Source organism: Lygodium microphyllum, chromosome 24, assembly GCF_053477565.2.
Source record: "Lygodium microphyllum isolate KBCC chromosome 24, Lygodium_microphyllum_v1.1.10, whole genome shotgun sequence".
In the NCBI taxonomy this organism is placed as follows: Eukaryota; Viridiplantae; Streptophyta; class Polypodiopsida; order Schizaeales; family Lygodiaceae; genus Lygodium; species Lygodium microphyllum.
Window position 1 is genome coordinate 23,375,877 of NC_141158.1, and position 20,966 is coordinate 23,396,842.

General features: G+C 40.5%; 1 protein-coding gene across 1 annotated transcript; it reads left to right on the forward strand.

Moving 5' to 3' along the window:
- The first annotated feature begins 2,413 nt into the window (after positions 1-2,413).
- On the forward strand, positions 2,414-17,835 carry LOC148014916 (alpha/beta-Hydrolases superfamily protein). The gene is made up of 5 exons (XM_087665634.1): positions 2,414-2,770; positions 13,695-13,933; positions 16,506-16,615; positions 16,732-16,881; positions 17,120-17,835. Exons 1-5 carry the CDS (start codon positions 2,512-2,514, stop codon positions 17,391-17,393), a joined length of 1,032 nt encoding a protein of 343 aa, XP_087521760.1. The 5' UTR covers positions 2,414-2,511; the 3' UTR covers positions 17,394-17,835.
- Positions 17,836-20,966: the final 3,131 nt, after the last annotated feature.

The window sequence follows — 20,966 nt, forward strand, 5'->3', positions numbered from 1 at the left end:
TACTAATAGTATCCACACCGTGTATTAGTTACCCGCACACCTGTATATGGTAGGTGGTGGGAACCCATCATTGTCACTTCATTCTTTATTCTTTCAGTGACATTTGAATAAAAGAAAGGCTGGTCACACATTGTGACTATTGACCTTCCCATAACTTGCATCTCTCTCTCTCTCTCTCTCTCTCTCTCTCTCTCTCTCTCTCTCTCTCTCTTGCTCTTGCTCCTTCCATCATAGCTCTTGCTTCCACTTCGTGCTTCTACTTCAAGGCTCACTCCCTTCATTTGTGAGCATGCATGTGCAAGGGACTATGTGTAAGGGTCCTATAGTGATAGAGTTTGTGTGTGCATGGGCATGTATACACATGCATGCATCTATGTGCAAGTGCATGTGTGTATGCACATGTATACGTGTGTGTTTGCATATGTGTAGGTGTTGTGTCCCTATGTGTGTAATGCGTGAATGCATGTGCATGTGTGTTTATTTGTGAGTGCAATGCTTAGTATATATGGTCATGAGTGTGCGAGGTTGTGTTTACTAGTTGTGTATGTGTATGTAAGTGAGTGTTGAGGTTGGAGGAGAAAGGGGGAAGGGGGCAAAGGTTGGAGGAGAGAGGGGGGAGGTGAAGAAGAGGAGTTGGAGAGAGGCAAAGATGGCAATTGCGACGATGGATGACAAAGTTGGGAAGGTGGCGATAAAAAAGCTAATGGGGCATAGGGTTAGGCTAGGGTTGGCATAGGGGATCATATGCAGGATGCCATAGCTTAAACTAATGTAGGGAGCACAACATCTACCTAAGTAAGCAACATATCCAACCATAAAAAGTTGTAATAGCAAGGAGTATGTAGAGATGAGGGAGCAGAACAACTCAAGCCAAAACGAGAGAACAAGCATGTTGTGGGAAAGCTAAAAGCAACCTAATTCATGTATTTTGCATTGTTGATGAATGGAACCATGACTGGGCGTAGTGTTAGTAGTGGCACATCTATCAAGAGACGACCCATGATGCAATAGTAGAAGATAATGGATACTAATCTTTGTATTGAATACAAATGTCCCACATAAACCTGAGATCTGGTAGGCACAGATTTGTATGGCCAATCCATGTGTACCTTCTAGAGCTAAGAAATTCTCTTTGTATGTATTCACTCTACAATTTCTTGTGATGTCTTGTTGAGTTCCAACTCCTCCAATGCCAACTCTCTATACATATGCTTAGAGGGGTCACTTATAAACATACATATGTATCACATGGATTTATACACTTTTTAAACATACAAAAGGGTGCCATATAAATGGGTTATTTACATATTGAATAGAAAAAGGGTCGTGTTATATATCAGTGAACTCCCCAAGTACATATAATCCTTAGTCTTGAAGAAGGGCACGTAGTTAATAAATTTTTTTATGCTAGAGTTATCATAATATCCTTATCTTGTCATTAGTACTTTGATCCTCCCCTTGATTTAGAAAACATGAAGCCCATAGGGGCAAATAAGTATATTACAATATATAGGTCATGTGAAGGTCTATTTGTATCCCAATACACATAAAGAGAGCCTCCTCATCTCTTCTCATGATATGCATGATAACTCTTCACTTTCTTTTGCTTCGTCTTCCTCCTTCTCTTTGTCATTATTATATTCCTCTTTATGGTTATGTGTCTTCTTCACTTTGCACCCACAATTTTCACCAACAAGAAAGTTTATGTTTTCATACTTATTGGTGGGTGCTCTTCATCTTTATCACATTTTGTACCTCTTTTCCATGGACAGTAATTAAAGTAAAAAGTATAGTAGGCTCATTGGCTTTATTCACCATGCATTAGAGTACTCCAAACATAAGTCAAGTGCTCTAAAACATAAATAGCTTTGTCCTCAAAATTCATTTATATCTTCTAGGCTATTGTGAAGGAGAAAGCCCTTTAAGCATGTTCTTGTAGGCAAACACTTACCACCAAGAGATGGAGAAAGAGGCTATTGGCATTTGCAAGTAAACTTCTTAGCGGGGTTCAATCCCTAAATTATTTTACTTTTGGTTATTTGGCCCTGAATTGAACTATGCACTTAAGGTGTGTATTTTTTAATTCAGGATTGATTGAGACGAACCGGTTCTACACAAAACTGCTTTTTGCACGTCCTGTTGACGCGTTTTCAATGAGATGATTGTTATCACAGTTGAAAAGAGTTCCTATGGGGAGAGTTCAACTAACTATGGATCCTAGATAATTTGTTGGCGACATCAGCGCATGACCAACCGGTTTTCGTGCACATGTACATGACCACAGTTGGTCATGTGATGGCTCGTCATGTGCACGGGCCTTTAAAGTTTAGGGACGACAATGAAAGCAAAAAGTCTATGGAGGGTGTTCACCATGCATTTTTAATGATCCAAACAAATATCTAGAGCATAAATTGCATTGTCCTCTACATTCTTATATCCCTTCCGTTCTTCAGGCATGGTGGTGTAGTCGAACGTTTACCAGCAAGAGAGAGCGAGAAAGGGGCCGTCTGCATGGCCGCATTCTTCACATCCCAGCTCGCCAGAAGAAGAGGAAGATGCTGGCAGCCATGCACCTTCGCACGCATACAAGGTCGAGGCCTCGCCTCTCTTGCCTACGAGAGAGTAACAGCGGGCGACGGGGAAGAGGATTCGGATCGTATGAGGACTGCCATTATCATTCACGGCCTCATGGGAGCCGGCAAGAATCTCCGGACTCTGGCCAAGCATCTTCTCAAAGCCGTCCAGGAACGTAGCCCTTCCACTTCGGCAGGTATGCTCAAATAAGTATCTGCACTCCATATATGCAATTGTTGGATGAACCAAGTCAAGCAACTAGCAAAAATTAGGGGGAAAGAGAGGGACAGGAGGGTCTCAAATTGACAAAAATGACATTTATACACAAATCACAACGAGTATCTGCACTCGATATGCAATGTTTGGATGAATCTTGTCAAGCCACTGTCATAAGTCAGGAAAAGAAAAGGACAGGAGGTTCTCCATTTGACGAAGATGGCATCTATACACAATGCACAATAAGTCTGCATTCGATATGCAACTAGCCAAAAACACAAAAGGAAAGGACAGGGTTCTCCAATTGACAAAGATGACATTTATACACCATGCACAATCGTTGTTTGCGTTTGGTGTGCACTATTTGGATGAATCAAGTCAAGAAACGTGCAATAATTGGGGAAAAAAGGAAAGGAGGTTCTAAAATTGACAAAGCTGGGATTATACACACTTGGAAGAGAGGTGTTTGCTATGATATTTTTTGATCCAAGTTTATGACCCATGAAGGCTTTTAAGTTCTTCATTTGTGTGAAGCTTATGGCTCTTGTTTGAAAGAGAGATTTGAAAACCCATTGAACTTTTAGGATGCTTGCTTGCCCTTGAGTACCTATTTGCCATTAGTAGTAAGTGATAGACATCAACCCTGCCTAAAAATGTAGATGATGGTAAGGTTGAAATCTTGCAAACTCATCGATTCCCAAAATGATTCTAAGAATCTCCCTTCAAAAGCTTGTCACCAGAACTCTCCCATTAGGTGTCAAGCTCCCCATGATTGTCCCACCAAGCTAGGAAGTTGAAGAGTGGGAGCTGATGTGTTGATGAAATAAGGGTGGCCAGGGCTTTTGGAACTAGGTGCAACCATTTGTTCAAGGAGTGGACTCTTACACAAAAATTTTGTTTATGGGCTTCACCTTTGCTTGTTAATCTTTGACTTCTTGCTTCTTTGCTTGGTTTGGATACTAGTTATTGCCCTGCTCTTGCACAAAGATGAACTAAAAGCTCAACTCTTTATAGGGATGGCCAATTGCTATAGGTTAAGAATATCTACACCAAAATGCTCCTACCATAATGTTGCCCTAATCCTAAAATGGTCCTCTTATGTGTCGAAGTGGCCATAGGAGCTATATAATGCTCTATACTCATCCCATTGATATCTAATAGTTGTCTTGGTGGCAAGATCATGCTCCAATTTTTGATAGCTCTCCAATTATCTTGAACTTATTTGTTAGCCACTTGATTGTTAACTTGAAACTTCTGCAATATATTAAGTTATTGTAACATGCAAGTCATGGATAAACCTTATAAAATGTCAAACTTTAGTATCGGACTCTAAATCCTTTAGCTTGTTAATGAGTTTTTCCATGGGCTCATCAACCTTGTTGCTGCAAAGGCGCATAATGTTAACAAGCTTTTGTAAATGCAATACATTCAATATCATGGCATCAATGTGCTTCATATTCCCTGTTTGTTGTACCACTTCTTTATAGACACTGGTGTAGAATATGTAAGGGGATGAAATGTGTAATAGCAAGGTCATAGCTTTGATGAGATCTTTTTAAGGGATGCGAGCTCATCTTGTATCTTCTCCATCTTGTGATGTAATCCTTCATGATGAGTGAATAGGCAATTGAAAGGCATCTGACTCGTATCTTGAGGGTCATAGAATATGTGAAGTTCTAAACATGGTAGAGAGAGGCTAGCTACGTCGAAGCATCTTTTGTGGAGTGGATCCTTCTGATATGAATGAGAATAGTTTCATTGTAGCTCGTAAAGAGGAATGACCAAGCTTTAGAGTTAAGCCGGTCCCAAAGGATTGCTTGATTAGCATTGGATTCTATGTGAGGATCCATGGTGGGGTGGGTAATGGGTGGGGTAACAAACTCCCATAAATCGAAGTATAAAAAATGCACTTCACCTTGCATTACCACAAGGTATAGTTGGAGCCACCCAACTTCTCAAGAACGTTTGGTAGAAGTGACAGTTAAATAGAGGGCACCATAATTGCAAGATCAAGGGCCGTCAATGCCACTAGGATAGATACGTGAAGGGATGGTGGGCGAGAGGTGGCTGGTCATAGGTGCAAATAAGGTCTTCTTGATCTTCGCAACAATCCTCTTGATCTTTGCAATTGTGATGGTCTTCATGTTGATCCTCTTGATCTCAATTGTTATAGTGCTGGTCTTCATGATCACGAGTGTCACTTCTATAGTCCTCACAATGTCTGCTATATTGATGTTCCACTCTATCTTGCTAATCATATTTGTTTGCCATGATATCCTTCAAAAACTTGATAAAAACACAAAGAAAAGCTGCATTTTGATGTTGAGGGGCTTGAGGAAGGGGTGAGTGTGAGAGTGCATGATGGAAGAAGAGCATGAACATGGAGAGAAAAGGGAAAAAGATTGCAATGAAAGAAGAAAATGGAAGAAGAAATTTTGCACTAAACTCTAAATGAAAGCTGAATACAAAATGGATTGATCAGTCCTTGTGCCCAAGGTGTTAGTGAGGACATCGGATCATGCTGATCATGGAAGGTAGCATCGAAATATGGAGATGAAGCTGGAATGTCAGAGTGTGTTTAAGATCTGCAAAAGAATAATAGCACTAGAAGATAGAGATGAATCCTAAATGACAAAGTGTGCTGAAGATCTGCAAAAGAATAATGAGCAGCCATTGGAGGGAAGTTGTAGATAGCCAAAAATGTTGGAAGTAGACATGGTCAAACTGATGCTAAAAGTGCTGGCCGACCCGATCATCAATAAAAAATGCTGATCGCCACTGAAAAGGCTGATTGCTCCATCTATCAATGTAGACACCACCTCCAGTCATTGAAAAAGAAGTACAGTAGGCTGAAAAATAACATGAGTTAGTGTGAACACACCTAAAGCTGATTGAAAAAGAAAGGCACGCTCTAAATAGAGCTACCTCCCTTGGTCCAAACACATGACATGATAGATAGATCGAATGTTAGAGTCTTTTATGTCACTGTCTGACAAACTAAGGCTTAAAGGTAGGCAATGATTGTGCAAGATATGCATGATTGCTAATATCCCCTCCTAGATCTTAGATATGGTTGAAGGCCAAAGAAGACGGAATGGATTGAAGGGTGGGAGAAGAAATGCCAATATTGATGAAGTTCGTTGATAAAGAGACTCCTTATGATCTTGGGAATCCCCCTCTGAAAGATAAGGGGCCATGGAATCTGTAGCTGCATCATTGATAATGTCCCCCTTTGAAAGGGATGGGGGGTACAAGGTAACATCGAGGGATGGTGAGGATGGGATAAAACCTGGGTGGGGTAGGTGGTGCACAATTGAAAACAAGTGTGGTTGTGAATAACCGCCTTGGAAAACCCTACACAATGGAAGGGGAATGAAGCCTGTATATCATCCTGTCTTGCCAACTTGTTCCTAAAATGGCTCATGTAGAAGAATTGTCAATAAAGACAACTTGCTCGATGATGACAACCTAGGTATTGAGTTGAATAAAGCCATGAATCGAGAGGAGTGGGAAGGCTAAGTTTAAAATATATAAGACTACCAAAATTTGATGCTATCGGGAGAGAAGGCGGTAGGGTGGTAGGGTGTTGATGTGGCTAAAAGTAGGCAACTATCAGGTGGCGTGATGTGGTGTTTGACGTGGCGAAAAGGCGGTAGGTGATGTGGCGACCAAGACGGAGTGTTCAAGCGTGTTGGGCGGCAGTGTGACAAATAGTGGTTAGCAGACGTGGTGGACTCTAAGGTGCAGGTTGTCAGTTTTTGTGTAGGCAGACAACACGTGATAGGTGTTGGGAATAAAGGGCCATCGTGCCTTTTATATGTGCACGGGTGTGAACACACCCTTAGCACATTTGTACGGGTGTGAACACACCCTTTTATATGTGCATGGGTGTGAACACACCCTTAGCACATTTGTACTTTCATATATACATCTATCTAAAAACCTAAAGAGGTACACACTCGTCATTGTATCCAACAAGTTGTGCTCACTCTCCTCTCTACTCTGCACTCTCTCTCTCTCTCTCTCTGTGTGTGCTGTGTGCAAGCAGTGCGTGTCTCGATCCTTGTGCTACAGGGCATAACAAACTGTATCAGAGCGGGCAAGAGACATCTCAGGTGTGCACGCGTCTCAAGACAGTTGATAGGCGTGCATAGGCTTAGCAGCAGGCACATGTTAGAGTCAGCAATCGAGTGCTTGACGAAGGTAGTTGGACTAGTGGGCACGTTTTCTGTAGGTCAGCATTGCCAGGGTAGGCAACAGAGGACAGGACGACTTGCAACAACTACGATATGTCAATGTTGTGGTAATCGGCATGTGACGGGTCATGCAGCTAACGACACGCAAGCAGGTGGACGGCACGTTGGTAGGAAGCATAGAGTCGCGGGCGACAGGCCGCAGCCCAGGCGGGAAGCTCGATGGGCAGTCGACAGGTCGCAGCCTAGGCGGCAGGCGGCAGTAGGACAGTCCGGCGACAGTTCGCAATCTAGGCGGCAAACTTGACGGGTCAACGCCAGGGCTCGTCACTTCAAAGTTTTCTCCTTAATTTTTGCCATTATTTTGTCGAGCATTCACACTCACAGGCACAACGTGAGATTTTGCCCAGGAAAATTGGGGCTTTTCTTGGATTTGGGGACCTTAATGCAGAACCGGACAATTTGACTCAGAAATTGCAAAATCGGTGCACATTTGCTTGGGAATTTTGGGGTTTTTCACATTTTCGCGAAATTTTTTCAATTTCACTAAAATTTATGCACATCAGACCCTAGATAATTGGGGATTTGCCCAGATTTGATGCAAGCAAGACACAACAGTGAAATTTGTCTCAGAAATTGGGGGGATTTGTGACATTTTGCCTCGATATCTGGGGCTTTTCATGTACATGCAAAAATTGGGCTGAAATTTACCCAATTTCTCGACATTGATGCACATTGGACCTCGTCCAATTCGGGGCTTTTGCTGTTTGGGCAAAATTTGTGCGCCATTTGGTCATTTTATGTACATGCAGGTTTAATTCCATGCAATTTGGACATCTAGCACTTGGAAAAATTTGGGGGTTTTGCTGAAATTGCTCTATTTTGGCAAAATTGGTCTATTCTATGCATGTCATAGATAGTGCAGATGTGTGGTTGATGCTTTGAGCACAATTTTTTTGGGGCTTTTGACAGTGCATGTCAAATTTTGTGCCCGTGAGTGTATGTACAACAGAAATTGCGGCTAAAATTTGGGACTTCTCATGTAATGTGATGTATTTACCCTTGAAACAGCTGTAATCAATTGTGGAGTGCTGTAGCACAAGGTTTAGTGCTTCTGAAAATTTATCTGTAGATCTGAAATTTCTGCTTTGACGTGGTCATTTATTGCTGGTTGGTACTTGTCTGTATCTTGGTCACTTGTGTGATAGTTTGGGCTTGCATTTGTTGAATTTTTTGTCACATCTGAGCTGGAAATCATGGCTGGCAGCAGTGACAGCAGTAATCTCATGCACATTAAGAAGCTTGAAGGAGCACATAACTTTGTAGTCTAGCAAAAACAATGCTATAGTATCCTGTCGCAGAAGAAGCAAGCAAAGCCGATTAAGACCAAAGGGGCAAAGCCCGCAGATATGGAACAGGAAGATTGGGATGAGTTAAACGAGCTTGCATGCTCAACCATCGAGCTATCGATTTCTGATGCCTTGCTGTTTAACATTGAAGGTTTGGATTCTGCCTATATGCTATTTGGACTCGATTGGAAGAAGTGTATGTATAGAAGAGTGCCACAAGCAAAGTGTATTGGCTGAAAAAGCTTATGGATTTGCGAATGAAAGAGGGTATAGCAATGTCTACTCACTTGAGTGAGTTTAATTCCATTTTCAGCCAGCTGGTTGCCTAGAAGTTCTTGATTGATAAAGAATTTCAGGCTATGTTCTTGCTTTGCACTCTGCTAGAGAGTTGGGATACATTCAGGACTGCTATGAGCAATTCTAATGTGATGTAGAGAGTGCTCTACTCATGGAAGAAATAAATCGGCCAAACAATGCATCCAGTAAGTTTTCCAGTGCTTTGCATACTAGGGGCAGATCACAACAAAAAGGCAAATCTGATAGCAAGGGACGCAGTAAATCACGTGGTAAGAATGTGTGGCAAAAAGGGTCACTTTAAACGTGACTGCTACAAAGGGAAGAAAGAGAAAGGAAAGGGCAAAAAAGACAGATAATAGCAAGTAAGAGAAGAAAAAGAGTTAAGCCTAAGAAGAGTAGTGTCAAAATTGAAGAAGTAAATGTAGTCACTCATGACACTAACAATGGGAATGACGTACTCTTTGTCACTTCACACTTTAGTACACATGCTTTACTTGCAGATACGAATGATGACATGCATACTTGGATTCCAGATTCAAGTGCTTATTTTCATGTCACCCCTCATCGTGAGTGGTTTTCTAACTATACAAGGGGTCGACAACTATGCATGTGACATTGCAGGTATTGGCAGTGTGCAGTTGCAGTTTCAACATGGTTCTATCTTCACACTTTAGCATGTACGGCATGTAACTCAAGAAGAGCTTGATTAGCATAGGGTAGCTAGATGACGATGGATTTTATACCACCTTTGGTGATGGGAAATGAAAGATTTTTAAGGGATCTAGAGTGATTGCCAGAGGTTGTAAAAGTGATACCTTGTATTTTCTCCTTGTATCTAGTGTGCGTGACCATGTTGTTGTAGTGACCGAGTAGCCAAGTGTTTCTTTGTGGCATGGCCGGTTGGGACACATGAGTCAAATTGGAATGAAAGTACTTTCTTGTTTGGGTTACTTGCCTTGCCTTTGTTATGTTGATTTTGAGTATTGTGATCATTGTGTTTATGGTAAACATGCACAGACGTCTCATAAGAAGTCTCTTTAATTGAAATCTTCTCCTCTAGAGTTAGTACATTCGGATGTATGTCAGATGCTAGGGTTATCTTTAGGGGGAAAGAAATACTTTGTCACCTTTGTCGATGATGCTACACGGAAGGTATGGGTTTATCCTATTCGTAGCAAGGATGAAGTGCTTGACAAGTTTAAAAAATTCTTGGAATTGGTTGAAAATTAGACTGATAAGACACTTAAGTGTCTTCGCTCTGACAATGGTGGGGATTATGTGTCAAAGGCCTTTCAGGTATTTTATGATAGCAAAGGGATAAAGAGGGAGCTCACTGCCCCTCATAATCCACCCCAAAATTGAGTTGTAGGGCGTATGAATCGGATCATATAGGATAAGGTCCATACGATGTTGTCTCATACTGCATTACCCCATGGTTTTTGGGCAGAGGTTGTTATGACAACTGTATACTTAATTAATTGGTCACCAAACAGGTCTTTGGGGGGGGGGGGGGGGGGGGCAGTTCGGGGTAGTTCCCCAAGAAGTGTGGTCGGGCAAGCCACCTTCATATGCACACTTGAAAGTGTTTGGTTGCAAAGCATTTGTGCACATCCGTAAGAAAAATGCAGCAAACTTGAGCCAAAGTCATGTAAATGCATTTCCTAGGATATGGTGACGAGGGTGAAATGAGTATAGATTATGGAATCCCGAGAAAATGAAAGTAGTATGCAGCAATGATGTTATTTTCTGGGAAGATTGCATGCATAAACAACCCGAAAAGATTGAGGAGGTCCGTAGGGTTGTATTCCGGGAAGAAATACCTTTTGGACAGCAAAATGTGCCCACTCTACAACAGCAAATACCTACTGTAAATGAACCTGCAAATGCAGAAAATAATGCTGAAAATGATCAGTCAGCTATTGCCCATAATAATGAGCCATGGGATGTGCAGGAATAGCCAGGACAACAAGCTGTTAATACTTATTTGTAAACTGAAATGCCAGGACAGCAAGCTGAAAATGGAAATTTGCAGGAACAGCCAGTAAACAATGATCATTGGGTTAGGAGATTGTCTAGGGCTACTAGGCAGCCTGATAGATTTGTTCATGGTGCAAACAGTGTGCCTGATTGTGTCATATTGACAGACTGTGGTGAACCGTCTTGCTTCAAGGAAGCAATGGATAGACAGGATAGCAAGAAATGGTATAAAGCCATGTTGTCAGAGATGGAATCTTGAGAAAAATGGCACTTAGGACTTGGTGCAGTTGCCTAAAGGGTAGAAAACCCTTCCATGTAAATGGGTTTACAAGATTAAGGATACTTCTGGTTTCTTGCCAAAGTACAAAGCAAGATTGGTTGCGAAGGAGTACAAGCTGTAAGATGGAGTTGACTTTGATGAGATCTTCTCTCTTGTGGTTAAAATGACTACATTGAGAACAATTTTGGGTTGCAGCTGAAGATATGGAGCTCATACAGATGAATGTAAAAACTGCATTCTTACATGGTGATCTGCATGAAGACATATATATGCAGTAGTTTGAAGGGATTGTGGCAAAAGGGAAAGAGAAGATGGTATGTAAACTCAAAAGGAGTTTGTATGGGTTGAAATAAGCACCAAGAGAATGTTATCATAAGTTTGATACATTTATGCAGTCTCAAGGTTTTCATAGAAGTCAAGTGGATCATTGCTTGTACACCAGGAAGGGAGCAGATGGCAGCTTGATCATCTTGGTTCTGTATGCTGATGACATATTGATTGCTGGCAAGGATACTCATGCCTCGGACTCACTGAAGCAAAGTCTTCATGGTAGCTTTGACATGAAGGATCTTGGTGATACATATCACATTCTTGGCATGTGAATACTCAGAGATAGGTCAAAAGGATTACTCTATGTATCTTAGCAGGAGTATATCTCCAAGGTTTTGCAACATTTCAATATGGAGGGGGGGAAAACGATTGGGGTTTCATTGCCTCCATACATGAAACTCAATGCAAAGGACAACCCTACATCTAATGATGAGAAGGCTGAAATGGCCAAGTTACCATATGCTTTAGCTATTGGCAGTTTGATGTATGCTATGGTTGCTACATGTCCTGATATTGCCTTTGCAATGGGAGTGGTTAGCAGATATATGGCAAACCCTGGTAAAAGCATTAGGAAGCAATGAAAGGTATTATGAGATTCCTCAAAGGCACAAAGGATTTGTGCATCTGCTTTGGAAAGCAAAAGGCATCTGTCGTTGGCTTTACGAATGCAGACTATGGTGGTCATGCGGATTGCAGAAAGTCCACTTCTAGGTATGTATTTACCTTCACAGGAGGAGCAGTCTCTTGGATCTCCAGGCTACAAAAGTGTGTTGCATTGTCTACTACAGAGGCAGAGTATGTGGCTGCCACTGAGGCATGCAAGGAGGCTTTATGGCTTTCACCTCTGGTGGGAGAACTTGGTATTACAGAGTTACTTGTTCTCCATTGTGATAGTCAGAGTGCTATCATGCTAGCACGGAATCCCGTCTTTCATGCAAAGACGAAGCAAATACAGGTGAAGTACCACTTCATTAGAGATGTACTTGACGGCAAGAGCATTGAGCTTGTCAAAGTGTATATAGATGATAATCCTGCAGATCTTCTCAAAAGGGTCTTCCGACAGAGCGGTTTGCTCATTGTCGATAGATGATGGGAGTTGGATAGATATATGTATTTCAGCTTTGTACATACCTAGACTTAGCTGATTCTTTTCTTTCTTAAGGCACATTGCCTTTAGGTGGGAGGTTGTTGGGAATAAAGGGCCTTCGTGCCTTTTATATGTGCACGGGTATGAACACACCCTTAGCACTTTTGTACTTTTATCTATATCTATCTAAAACCTAAAGAGGTACACTAGTCTTTGTAATGAACATCAAAGGTTTCGTGCTCACTCTCCTTACTATTGCTCTCTACTCTCTGTGTGTGTTATCCGTCGTGTTCACTCTCAGCTCCGTAGGGCTCCATCAGTTCTTCCCGGCTTCCATCCTTTGGGCATGCCTCATTGAGCCTGCTGCCATGGGCATCTTCATCCCTCACCATTGGCTTATAGGCTGCATTTTACCCCAGCTTGCTGACGCCATCATCATGTACAGCAGGTCATTTTTGGGTTTTCGGTACTTTGCTGCATCAACTGTTTAGGATCCATCTCTAGTGGATTACACACATTGACACCTCTCTCAGCTTACTCCGACAAGAGCCATTGGCTGTTGGACAGCTCTCCCCTTGAGCATTTTGTACAATCTTTCCTTCATTTACGCCATTCATTCATTGACTTCAAAGTTCTCTTTCTTCTTTGTTTGTGTTTTGCATTTTTGCCTTTGTGTTTGAGTTCCTTTTGTTTTAGTTGTGATTGTACACTCAGTGTTTTCTTTTGCAAACCCTAGCATATCTCCACCTATTCAACTAGCTAGCTAAAGATGCCCTTTGTGCCATTGGCGGGATGCTGCAAAAATCAGGATGTGAAGTAAAAGACAAGATTCTGGTGTTTATGGAATGAAGGGAACTCTTCATTGCTTCAGTAGACAGGAGATGCCAGAAACCAACTTTCTGCACTACTTCTGGAAGAAGGAAACTGTGTGACAGTTAGTAGGGGCCTGAGGCAGACCCTTAAATTGCTCGTGAGGATCCCTTCATGTGCAACACTTTGGGCAAATGCTTTTAATTGATAAATGCAAGTGGCATCTGAAGTAAACAAGCTGTGCTAAATCCGAGAATCATGTTAATGAAATTGTGCATTTCTAACTTGAATCCTCTGAGAGTTATTGAATCTTAAGGCCTGATGCTAGGTGGTTGGGGGTTATTAAATCTAAAGCTCCGATGTTAAATGGTTGAGTCTTTTTAGCTGCAATATCTGTCCTTTATAAACTACATTCATGCGTTATTTGTAGGGCTCTTTATAATGACATTTTAATGTCTGGGAGATCATTGGATTTCCTTGTTTTGCCTATAGAATGTTGGTTTAATGTTGTGTGGGGTCCTAATCAGATTATGCATGCACATTGGCTACAAGGTTTATTGATGACAGATGTTTATTGCCAGGCTGGCAGTTTGTCTTAGTGGATCTAAGGAACCATGGAAACTCAGCTGCATTACAACATTTGACGCCTCCACATAACATTCAGTCTGCGGCCAGGGATATTGCAGACCTTGTGAAGTCGGAAGCATGGAAGTGGCCTGAGGTTGTAATGGGGCATTCTCTGGGTGGTAAAGTTGCTTTAGAATTTGGGGAGAGCTGTGCAAAGGGACAATATGACTCTTCAGGAGCCCTTCCAAAGCAGGTAAGCATCTCTGCAGTTTGTAGAGTCAAGCCTGTAAGCGATACCTTTAGTTTTCATGAACTTGAGATAGTTTATTAGATGTTTGTTATGACAGCTAATTTATTGGTGGTCTTTAGTCACTTTTAGAATTAAAAACTGGAAGGTATCATGATTGTGGGAACTGTGGTTGGGACCCTTTCTACATGGAGTGAGGTTAGTTGTGTCATTCTTCAGGCTTGATGAGGCTTCCAGTTTTCTAGAATGTGTCAAGCTCACAAATTTACCAGACTGTGACAATGTTCTGGTGTCATGATATTTCTACAATGAATGAAAGATCTGGGTGAGATAAAATCTTTGGAATCTTTGTGTTTATTCTGGTTCAGTTCAAAGTGGACTTTGCTGTTGACTTTCCCCAAATTGTTGAAGTTGCAGTACTCACATTCTTGCAGTCCTTGATTTGACCTGAAACTCTTAACTGGTCTTCTTTTTGCCATGATCTCTCTCATGCCTCCAATAACTGTGGCACGTGATCTAACTTTTGAAGTGCAGAAACACTCCAATCCATGGTTTGGGTCTGTATTATCTAATGATGTTCATTTGAGAATGGCTTGATAATTGCCATTATGGATGCTCAAAAGTTAGTATTCACGTCTCATGTACATTAACTTGAGTGAGGACTCTAAGCACACGAGGTCGGTGCTGCTTTGTAAATCTGACATGATTGGCTCTCTGAAAGATAGTTCCAGCTGGATATGATTCACAATTTGCTATGGAGATGTCTTTAGTATCACTTTCTTCTACTTAGCTGAAGAGATGTGGTGTTATTGCAGTACCTGTAAACTGTTCACTGGCAGTTAAGCTTGGAGAATCCACCAATAGTTCAAATCTCAATGCAATAGCAGGAGCAGAGAATACTGCATTGGTCCCAATAAGCTTCTTAAACGTGCCTCTCCATGGCTCCCTGTGGGGGTTGTTCATGGAGGGATCTAGTCAAAGTATTGCAAGCCTGAACTTCAGTCCCTTTTAGAAATGAAGATTTGAATTAGAAAAGGAAACAAGAATGCACAGCCCCTGAGGCAGCTAGAGCAGGGATAAAGCCTATAGAAGGGTAGTACTGGTGTCTTCTCTTGTGGAAGTCATGAAAGCCTTCTACTGCAGAAAGGAAAGGGGACAAATGTGCACAGCCCATGTGAGGCAGTTAGAGCAGGGATAAAGGCTATCGAAGGGTAGCAGTGGTGTCTTTTCTCTGTACGGAAGTCATGAAAGCCTTTTGCTGCAGAAGCTGAAGGCTGACAGAAATTTACTGGCCTAATTACAGGGAATAATCCTGAAGAAGTTCTAAAGATTTCTAGAGCACTTAAAGCATGCTGACCAAGTATATTAGCCCTGAGCTACAACACCTCTGCTTTTTCTTTCCAGGAATGTTTGAGGACCTGTCCTATATATTTCTGGTTAGTCTCAAAATTTGTTCCAGAGCAGTCTATTCCGGGCTGATTTTATCGTCATCAATTTTATTCCATACCCTTTTGTGCATTTCTCAAATTCTACAGTCCATCAGTGTCCAGTAGCTGTACTTGAAGAGGTCCTCTCCCTGTGCTCCAGTTCTCTTTATATAGCCAAAAATGTAGTCAAGTTTGTTTGAGTCTGAAAACTCAATTTCATTATGAGATCCTGACTTGTGATCTTTTGTCATAAATTCAAATTGCTTTTGCATGATAATATTTTCAATTTCCAAGCTCATAGCCAGATTTGTTATTGCTTTTTCTTGATGAAATCAAGTTCAAGAAGTCTAGGAAGGAGCACCTCTGAAGGTATCTTGAAGAAGTAGAAAGTGATGGGATCCAGGGATTTTTCTCAACAGTTTGCAAGTGCTGGCAATTTATTGCTTTCTCTGACCCAGTCTAGTGCCTGTCAAGCTTGAAAAGAGAAGCCAACTAGGGAGTGGTTTCCATTTGCCGAACTTTTTCCAAAAGAAAGATTGCAGCTGCCTATTGTATCACAGTGTACATGCTTTGGTTCTTCTTGTCTGCTGTTTTTTCTTCCAGTTGGATGAAGCTTGGCACAAATAATGATTTCTGCTGCATCATGTGCGAGTTCTTTGCGTCAAAAAAGATCATGAAGAGAGAGTTCCTCATGTGCTTTGGTTCTGCACCTACTCTCTCTTTTTAACCTTTTAGGCTGTCTGAGAGCTGAATTCCTGAAAATTTCCCCTTGATCACCTAATTATGCTCTGTTGCTAGCATGTACAAGATAATGGGCTATGGATAATGCTGTTAGACAATAACTGGATTTGTGTTTTCCTACATTTTGGATATCCTTTGTGATTATCCTTAGTGGGGATAGTGAGCTTTTCACACAGAAAGAAAAAAACAAGTTGTGCATGCATGCATGCATGCATGTACCATTCATGTAATTATGTAGCAATCATGCACATATTTAACATGTAGGCCATTTGCATGCATGTTTTTGGATGAAACCTGTCCACATGAGGCCCTTGATGGTATGAATATGAAGCAATGATTAAATAAGAAAATTGTAATCTTTAAGAGGTTCTGTTAAGAACGTTATGACTACTTGTTATGGTGCAGAACAGTTGTGGGTTCTTGATTCTGTACCTGGCAACATTGACGTAGAGCAAAATGGAGAAGTAGAACGTGTTCTGAAAGCTATTCAAAGACTTCCTGATCCTCTTCCATCTCGCAGGTTGGACATTAGACTTCGGCCAAAAATGAATTCCATTAATTGTATAGTTTCCTTGTGAGAATTATTCCCTTTGCTAGCATCTATAGGTGCTATTAATTTGTGCCGATTTTGTTCAGATGGCTTACAGAACAGTTATTGAAGGAGGGGTTTTCCAAGTCTCTTGGGGACTGGCTTGGGAGTAACCTAAAACGGATTGACCCTTCTAGTGAGCAAATGACTTGGATTTTTGATGTAAAGAGCATCTATGACATGTATCTTTCGTACAGGTATTTTCACATGCTGGTCACAGGAGTTGGTTGCACTTGCAAGAGTTACATTTCTTCGTATCTGAACTTGTCACAGCTGCAGGGCTGACTTTTACTGTTTATCCGTATGCTTGCTTTTGTGGGTGTCTGCTTATGCAATTTACTTTTTGATTTGTTCTGTTCAGTCAAATTTAATCAAGGTCTCTGCATTAAACTATTATTGATCATTAAAAACGAGCCTAACAAGGTTCTTTGTCAGACAAACCAACTATTGGCCATTCTTAGATTCTCCACCCCAAGGAACAGACATCGGCATTGTACGAGCACAATATAGTGATCGCTGGTACCCAGAAATTATTTCTCATTTGCAGGATTTGGCCAAGAGAAGCAATATATCATATCATGTGCTAGAGAAAGCAGGACACTGGCTGCATGTTGACAATCAGAGTGGGCTGATTGAAATTTTGGTTCCATCTTTTGTGAGATTGGCATTCCAGGAGTGTGATGAATTAAGACAGGAGAATATGTTCTAGATGTGGTTTTCTGGCAGCCTGCAAATTGAAGGCACGAAAATAGCTGATGGTACAGCATGGACTACTGATGCACTTTTCTCTTATGGATATCAAAGTGGATTGTTCAACAAGATTATGCCTTGAATGCAGTGTACTTGGGAGAAGCTGCAAAAGGAGGTTGCAACAGTTGTGGTGAATTAAGATTGAAGCCTAAACTTAGGGATATTTTAGTTGACGGTCAGAGATTGCCTCGCCAAGTAAAAGTCAGTGTACATGATAAGGACAAAGGGTCAACTATTTTGACTTAGGATCAGCATTTGTGGTTGGGAATGCTGTAAGGTCTGCAGCTCTTTCATAGTGATGAGGGAGGGAGTTATTTCTGCTTAGCAACATCGAATTGCACTGCGTTTGAAAACTTGGGACTTGAAGTTAAGATTGTTGGTACAAAGATGGTTTAAAGTTTTGACTGTGCAGTGAGATTGAACACTGTTTGATTAATTTGCTTGTGAGGCATTTTGGAAGTTGCTATACGTATGTTAGAGGATATTGAACTCACAATAGGCTTTTAGACGAAGTCCATAGTTATGCATATGGTTGTTTTGTGGCTCTCCTATTTCATCACTGATAAATGGGGAATCCTCAGAAATAGATGTGATTTCTTTTGAAACCATGAATCTATTGTTTAATCACCTACAAGCTACTATCGATCAAAAGATCCACGAAGGCTTTTGCAAGTTGTTATGCATGCTTTGAAGGTTAGTCAGCTCACAATAGGTTTTCAGACAAAGTCCATAGTCATGCATACCTATTTCTTGGTGGCTTTTGTATCCCATGGGTTATTTGAAGGGGAATCCTATCATGATAGAGAATTTAATTACCATATGATTCAAGCAATAGTAAAAAAAGATATAGCTTTGATAGTTGTAGAATAATTATTGTTAAAAGTAGCATTTATGATTTAAGTCAATGTGCATTAGATTGTGTCACAATGAGTCTAGATCATTGCATGCCTAACCTTGAATGCAAAAATTCACACAAAAAGATGCACTATAGGCTCTAATGCTAGGTGAATGTCCAAAAAGGTGACCCAGAAAGTGACAAATGAGTTGCACATAAAGTTTGAGCAAAAAATTCTTATGCCTTATAGCATGACAAAGATATCTAATAAATTCCAACAAGTGTGTTAGCTAAAGGACTTTAGGCTTACGTAAAATGACCTGATAGAACCAACCATTAATAGTGTTCATTTTAAAGTAGGGTGCAATTATTTTGCAAGCCTTGGATTTGGAGTTTCGGCAATTCTTTTTGAAGATTTTGGAAGTCTTGTAAATAGAGTTTTTGCATTTAGGTTTAGAGTTTTGGGGATTATCATGGATGCTACACATTTATAATACATTTGATTTAAATTACATGCTTCTTTTTGTGACATTTACAAAGGACCTTAGAGATTATGTTGTATTTAACTACAATAGACAGCATTAATAGAGGGGGTATGTAGAGGTAAGAGGATGAAGAGAGTGGAGGATTGTATAGATAGTAGGGAGATAATAGAAGAGGTCAATGGAAGTAGATGGCAATAAAGCTATGTGGTAAAAGACAAGGAGATAGGGGTGAGAAATGGAGTTAAATACGTGAGTAGTGTTAGATAAGGAGATATGGGTGAAGCCAAATAAAGATAGGGGATGGATAACAAAAAATATGAGTTGAGTGAGAGAACGAGAGTCATGATGAGACCTTGTAAAGTTATGAAGAGTATAGAGAGTAGAGGGGCTTATCTTAAACATTGACCAAATAAAGATAGGGAGTAGAGGGGCTTATCCTAAGCATAGGAAAGATGTTAAAGAGTGTATGTGGATAAGTGAGGATAGGGGGCGATAAAGAGAAATTGTGAGGAGGGAGGAGAGATCAAATAAGAGGTAGTGCATCGAAGTGGTGCAAGGATAGAAAGGTGAAGTGAGTGAATTAAACATTATATCTACATGATTTATCAAAGTGAAACGAAATTTAATTTATAACACAATGAAATTGCATTTTCACAATGCATGAAAGTATAATCAAACTTAACATACACATGGCTAGAATCAAGAGATACGAATAGCTCTCCTTCCTTTCCCTTGTTTATATTTGTAAATTAGCTATGGACCCTTACATGCATCACAATATTAGCTACATAAATTGCACCAACATAACAACAAGGAATTAAAACCATTGTGGAACAAAAAGCTTGTTTAAACGAATGTATCAACACTCGAACTTACCATCCTTTATTCTCTTCATATATATATTTTATCATTGGTGGTTGTCCCAAATTCAAAACCTCCTTTCTTTTAGATCAAACATCTATCAATTCATCTTCAAATTGACTATTGACTTTTTTCCATAATAATCCCCACTCATCCATGTGTTGAGATGTAATAGTCATGATCTCAGTGGAGAATGTGTAAAGTGAAATGAGGAATCTATCCATGGTCTCCATGTAGGATGCATTATCAAAGGAAGGAATCAACCATGAACCGGAGAAAAAGGCGGGCCTTATGGTCTCATATGGGACAAGCTAACGTAAAGGATGGGTGGAGGCTTTGTTTTTTGAAAAATAAGCGAAAGTATTAGACATAATCCCAACTTGAGCACGTTTGCCAATGTGGCTTGTTTTGCTTGTGAGCACGTCCTCTATAATGTCCTCAACAACCTCATCATCTAGGAAAATGCATCTTTGTTGCCACCACGCCCACATCATCTCATCCAAGACTTAGAAATAGCTCACAAAGAGGCCTTTTGATCGAAGCTATGATGTGGTCTACATGAGCGAGGTCGTAACTTCATCGTAGGAGCTCCTCTTCTACCTCATGTCATGAAGTAATATCTGAAACAATGCAAACAAATAAAAGTGTCATTATAAACAATCACGATAATTTTTTAACTTGATCACAAAGAGATCATAATTGGTGTATGAAATAAATAAAGAAAAGGTGATAAAATAAAGACAATTATTTTTACATTGGGAGGTGTGTCATGGAAAAGAGTCTTCACAATAATTTAAAGGAGGCAACACGTTGCGAGTAAAAAAGTATTCCCAAAATTACGACCAATGAAGACAAAACCCTAGCACTTTACTTTTAGTTCCCTCAAATAGGGATTACAAGCAACGATAAAGGAGAAGAGATCGAAGAGTAGCAAAGCATCTATGACATCCTCGGCTCATTAGGATGTCCCAATAATCCTATGCTCATTAGGGCAAAAAACGCTTCAAAAAAGGCACATGTAAGAAAATGATTAAGTTGCTAATTAGTTGAGATTTTGGAAGAATGAAAATAACAAATTTGGTTGCTTAGATGTGATTAATGAGAGAATATTGAATTCATTAAAGAGCCGAGCCATTAATTGTCCCTCAAATTTAATTTATATCAGTGTCACCTTTTCGACCGTTTTTTGTCTTGCAACTTGGGAGAATTTGTATTTTCAAGAAACGTCCACCTATATCGCGATTTGTCTACTCCTGCGTCTTCTTTTCATACGCTCTTTCTCCATTCTCTTTCGCCATTCTCTTCTTTGTGCTCACTTTCTTATCACTGCGATCATTGATCTACTAAAATG

Bases quoted from the DNA above. Each gene is read 5' to 3' on its own strand.
- LOC148014916 (XM_087665634.1), top strand. From the start codon at position 2,512: ATGGCCGCATTCTTCACATCCCAGCTCGCCAGAAGAAGAGGAAGATGC. The intron at 2,771-13,694 runs GTATGCTCAAAT...GTTTATTGCCAG, and splicing joins TAGCCCTTCCACTTCGGCAG to GCTGGCAGTTTGTCTTAGTG. The intron at 13,934-16,505 runs GTAAGCATCTCT...GGTGCAGAACAG, and splicing joins CAGGAGCCCTTCCAAAGCAG to TTGTGGGTTCTTGATTCTGT.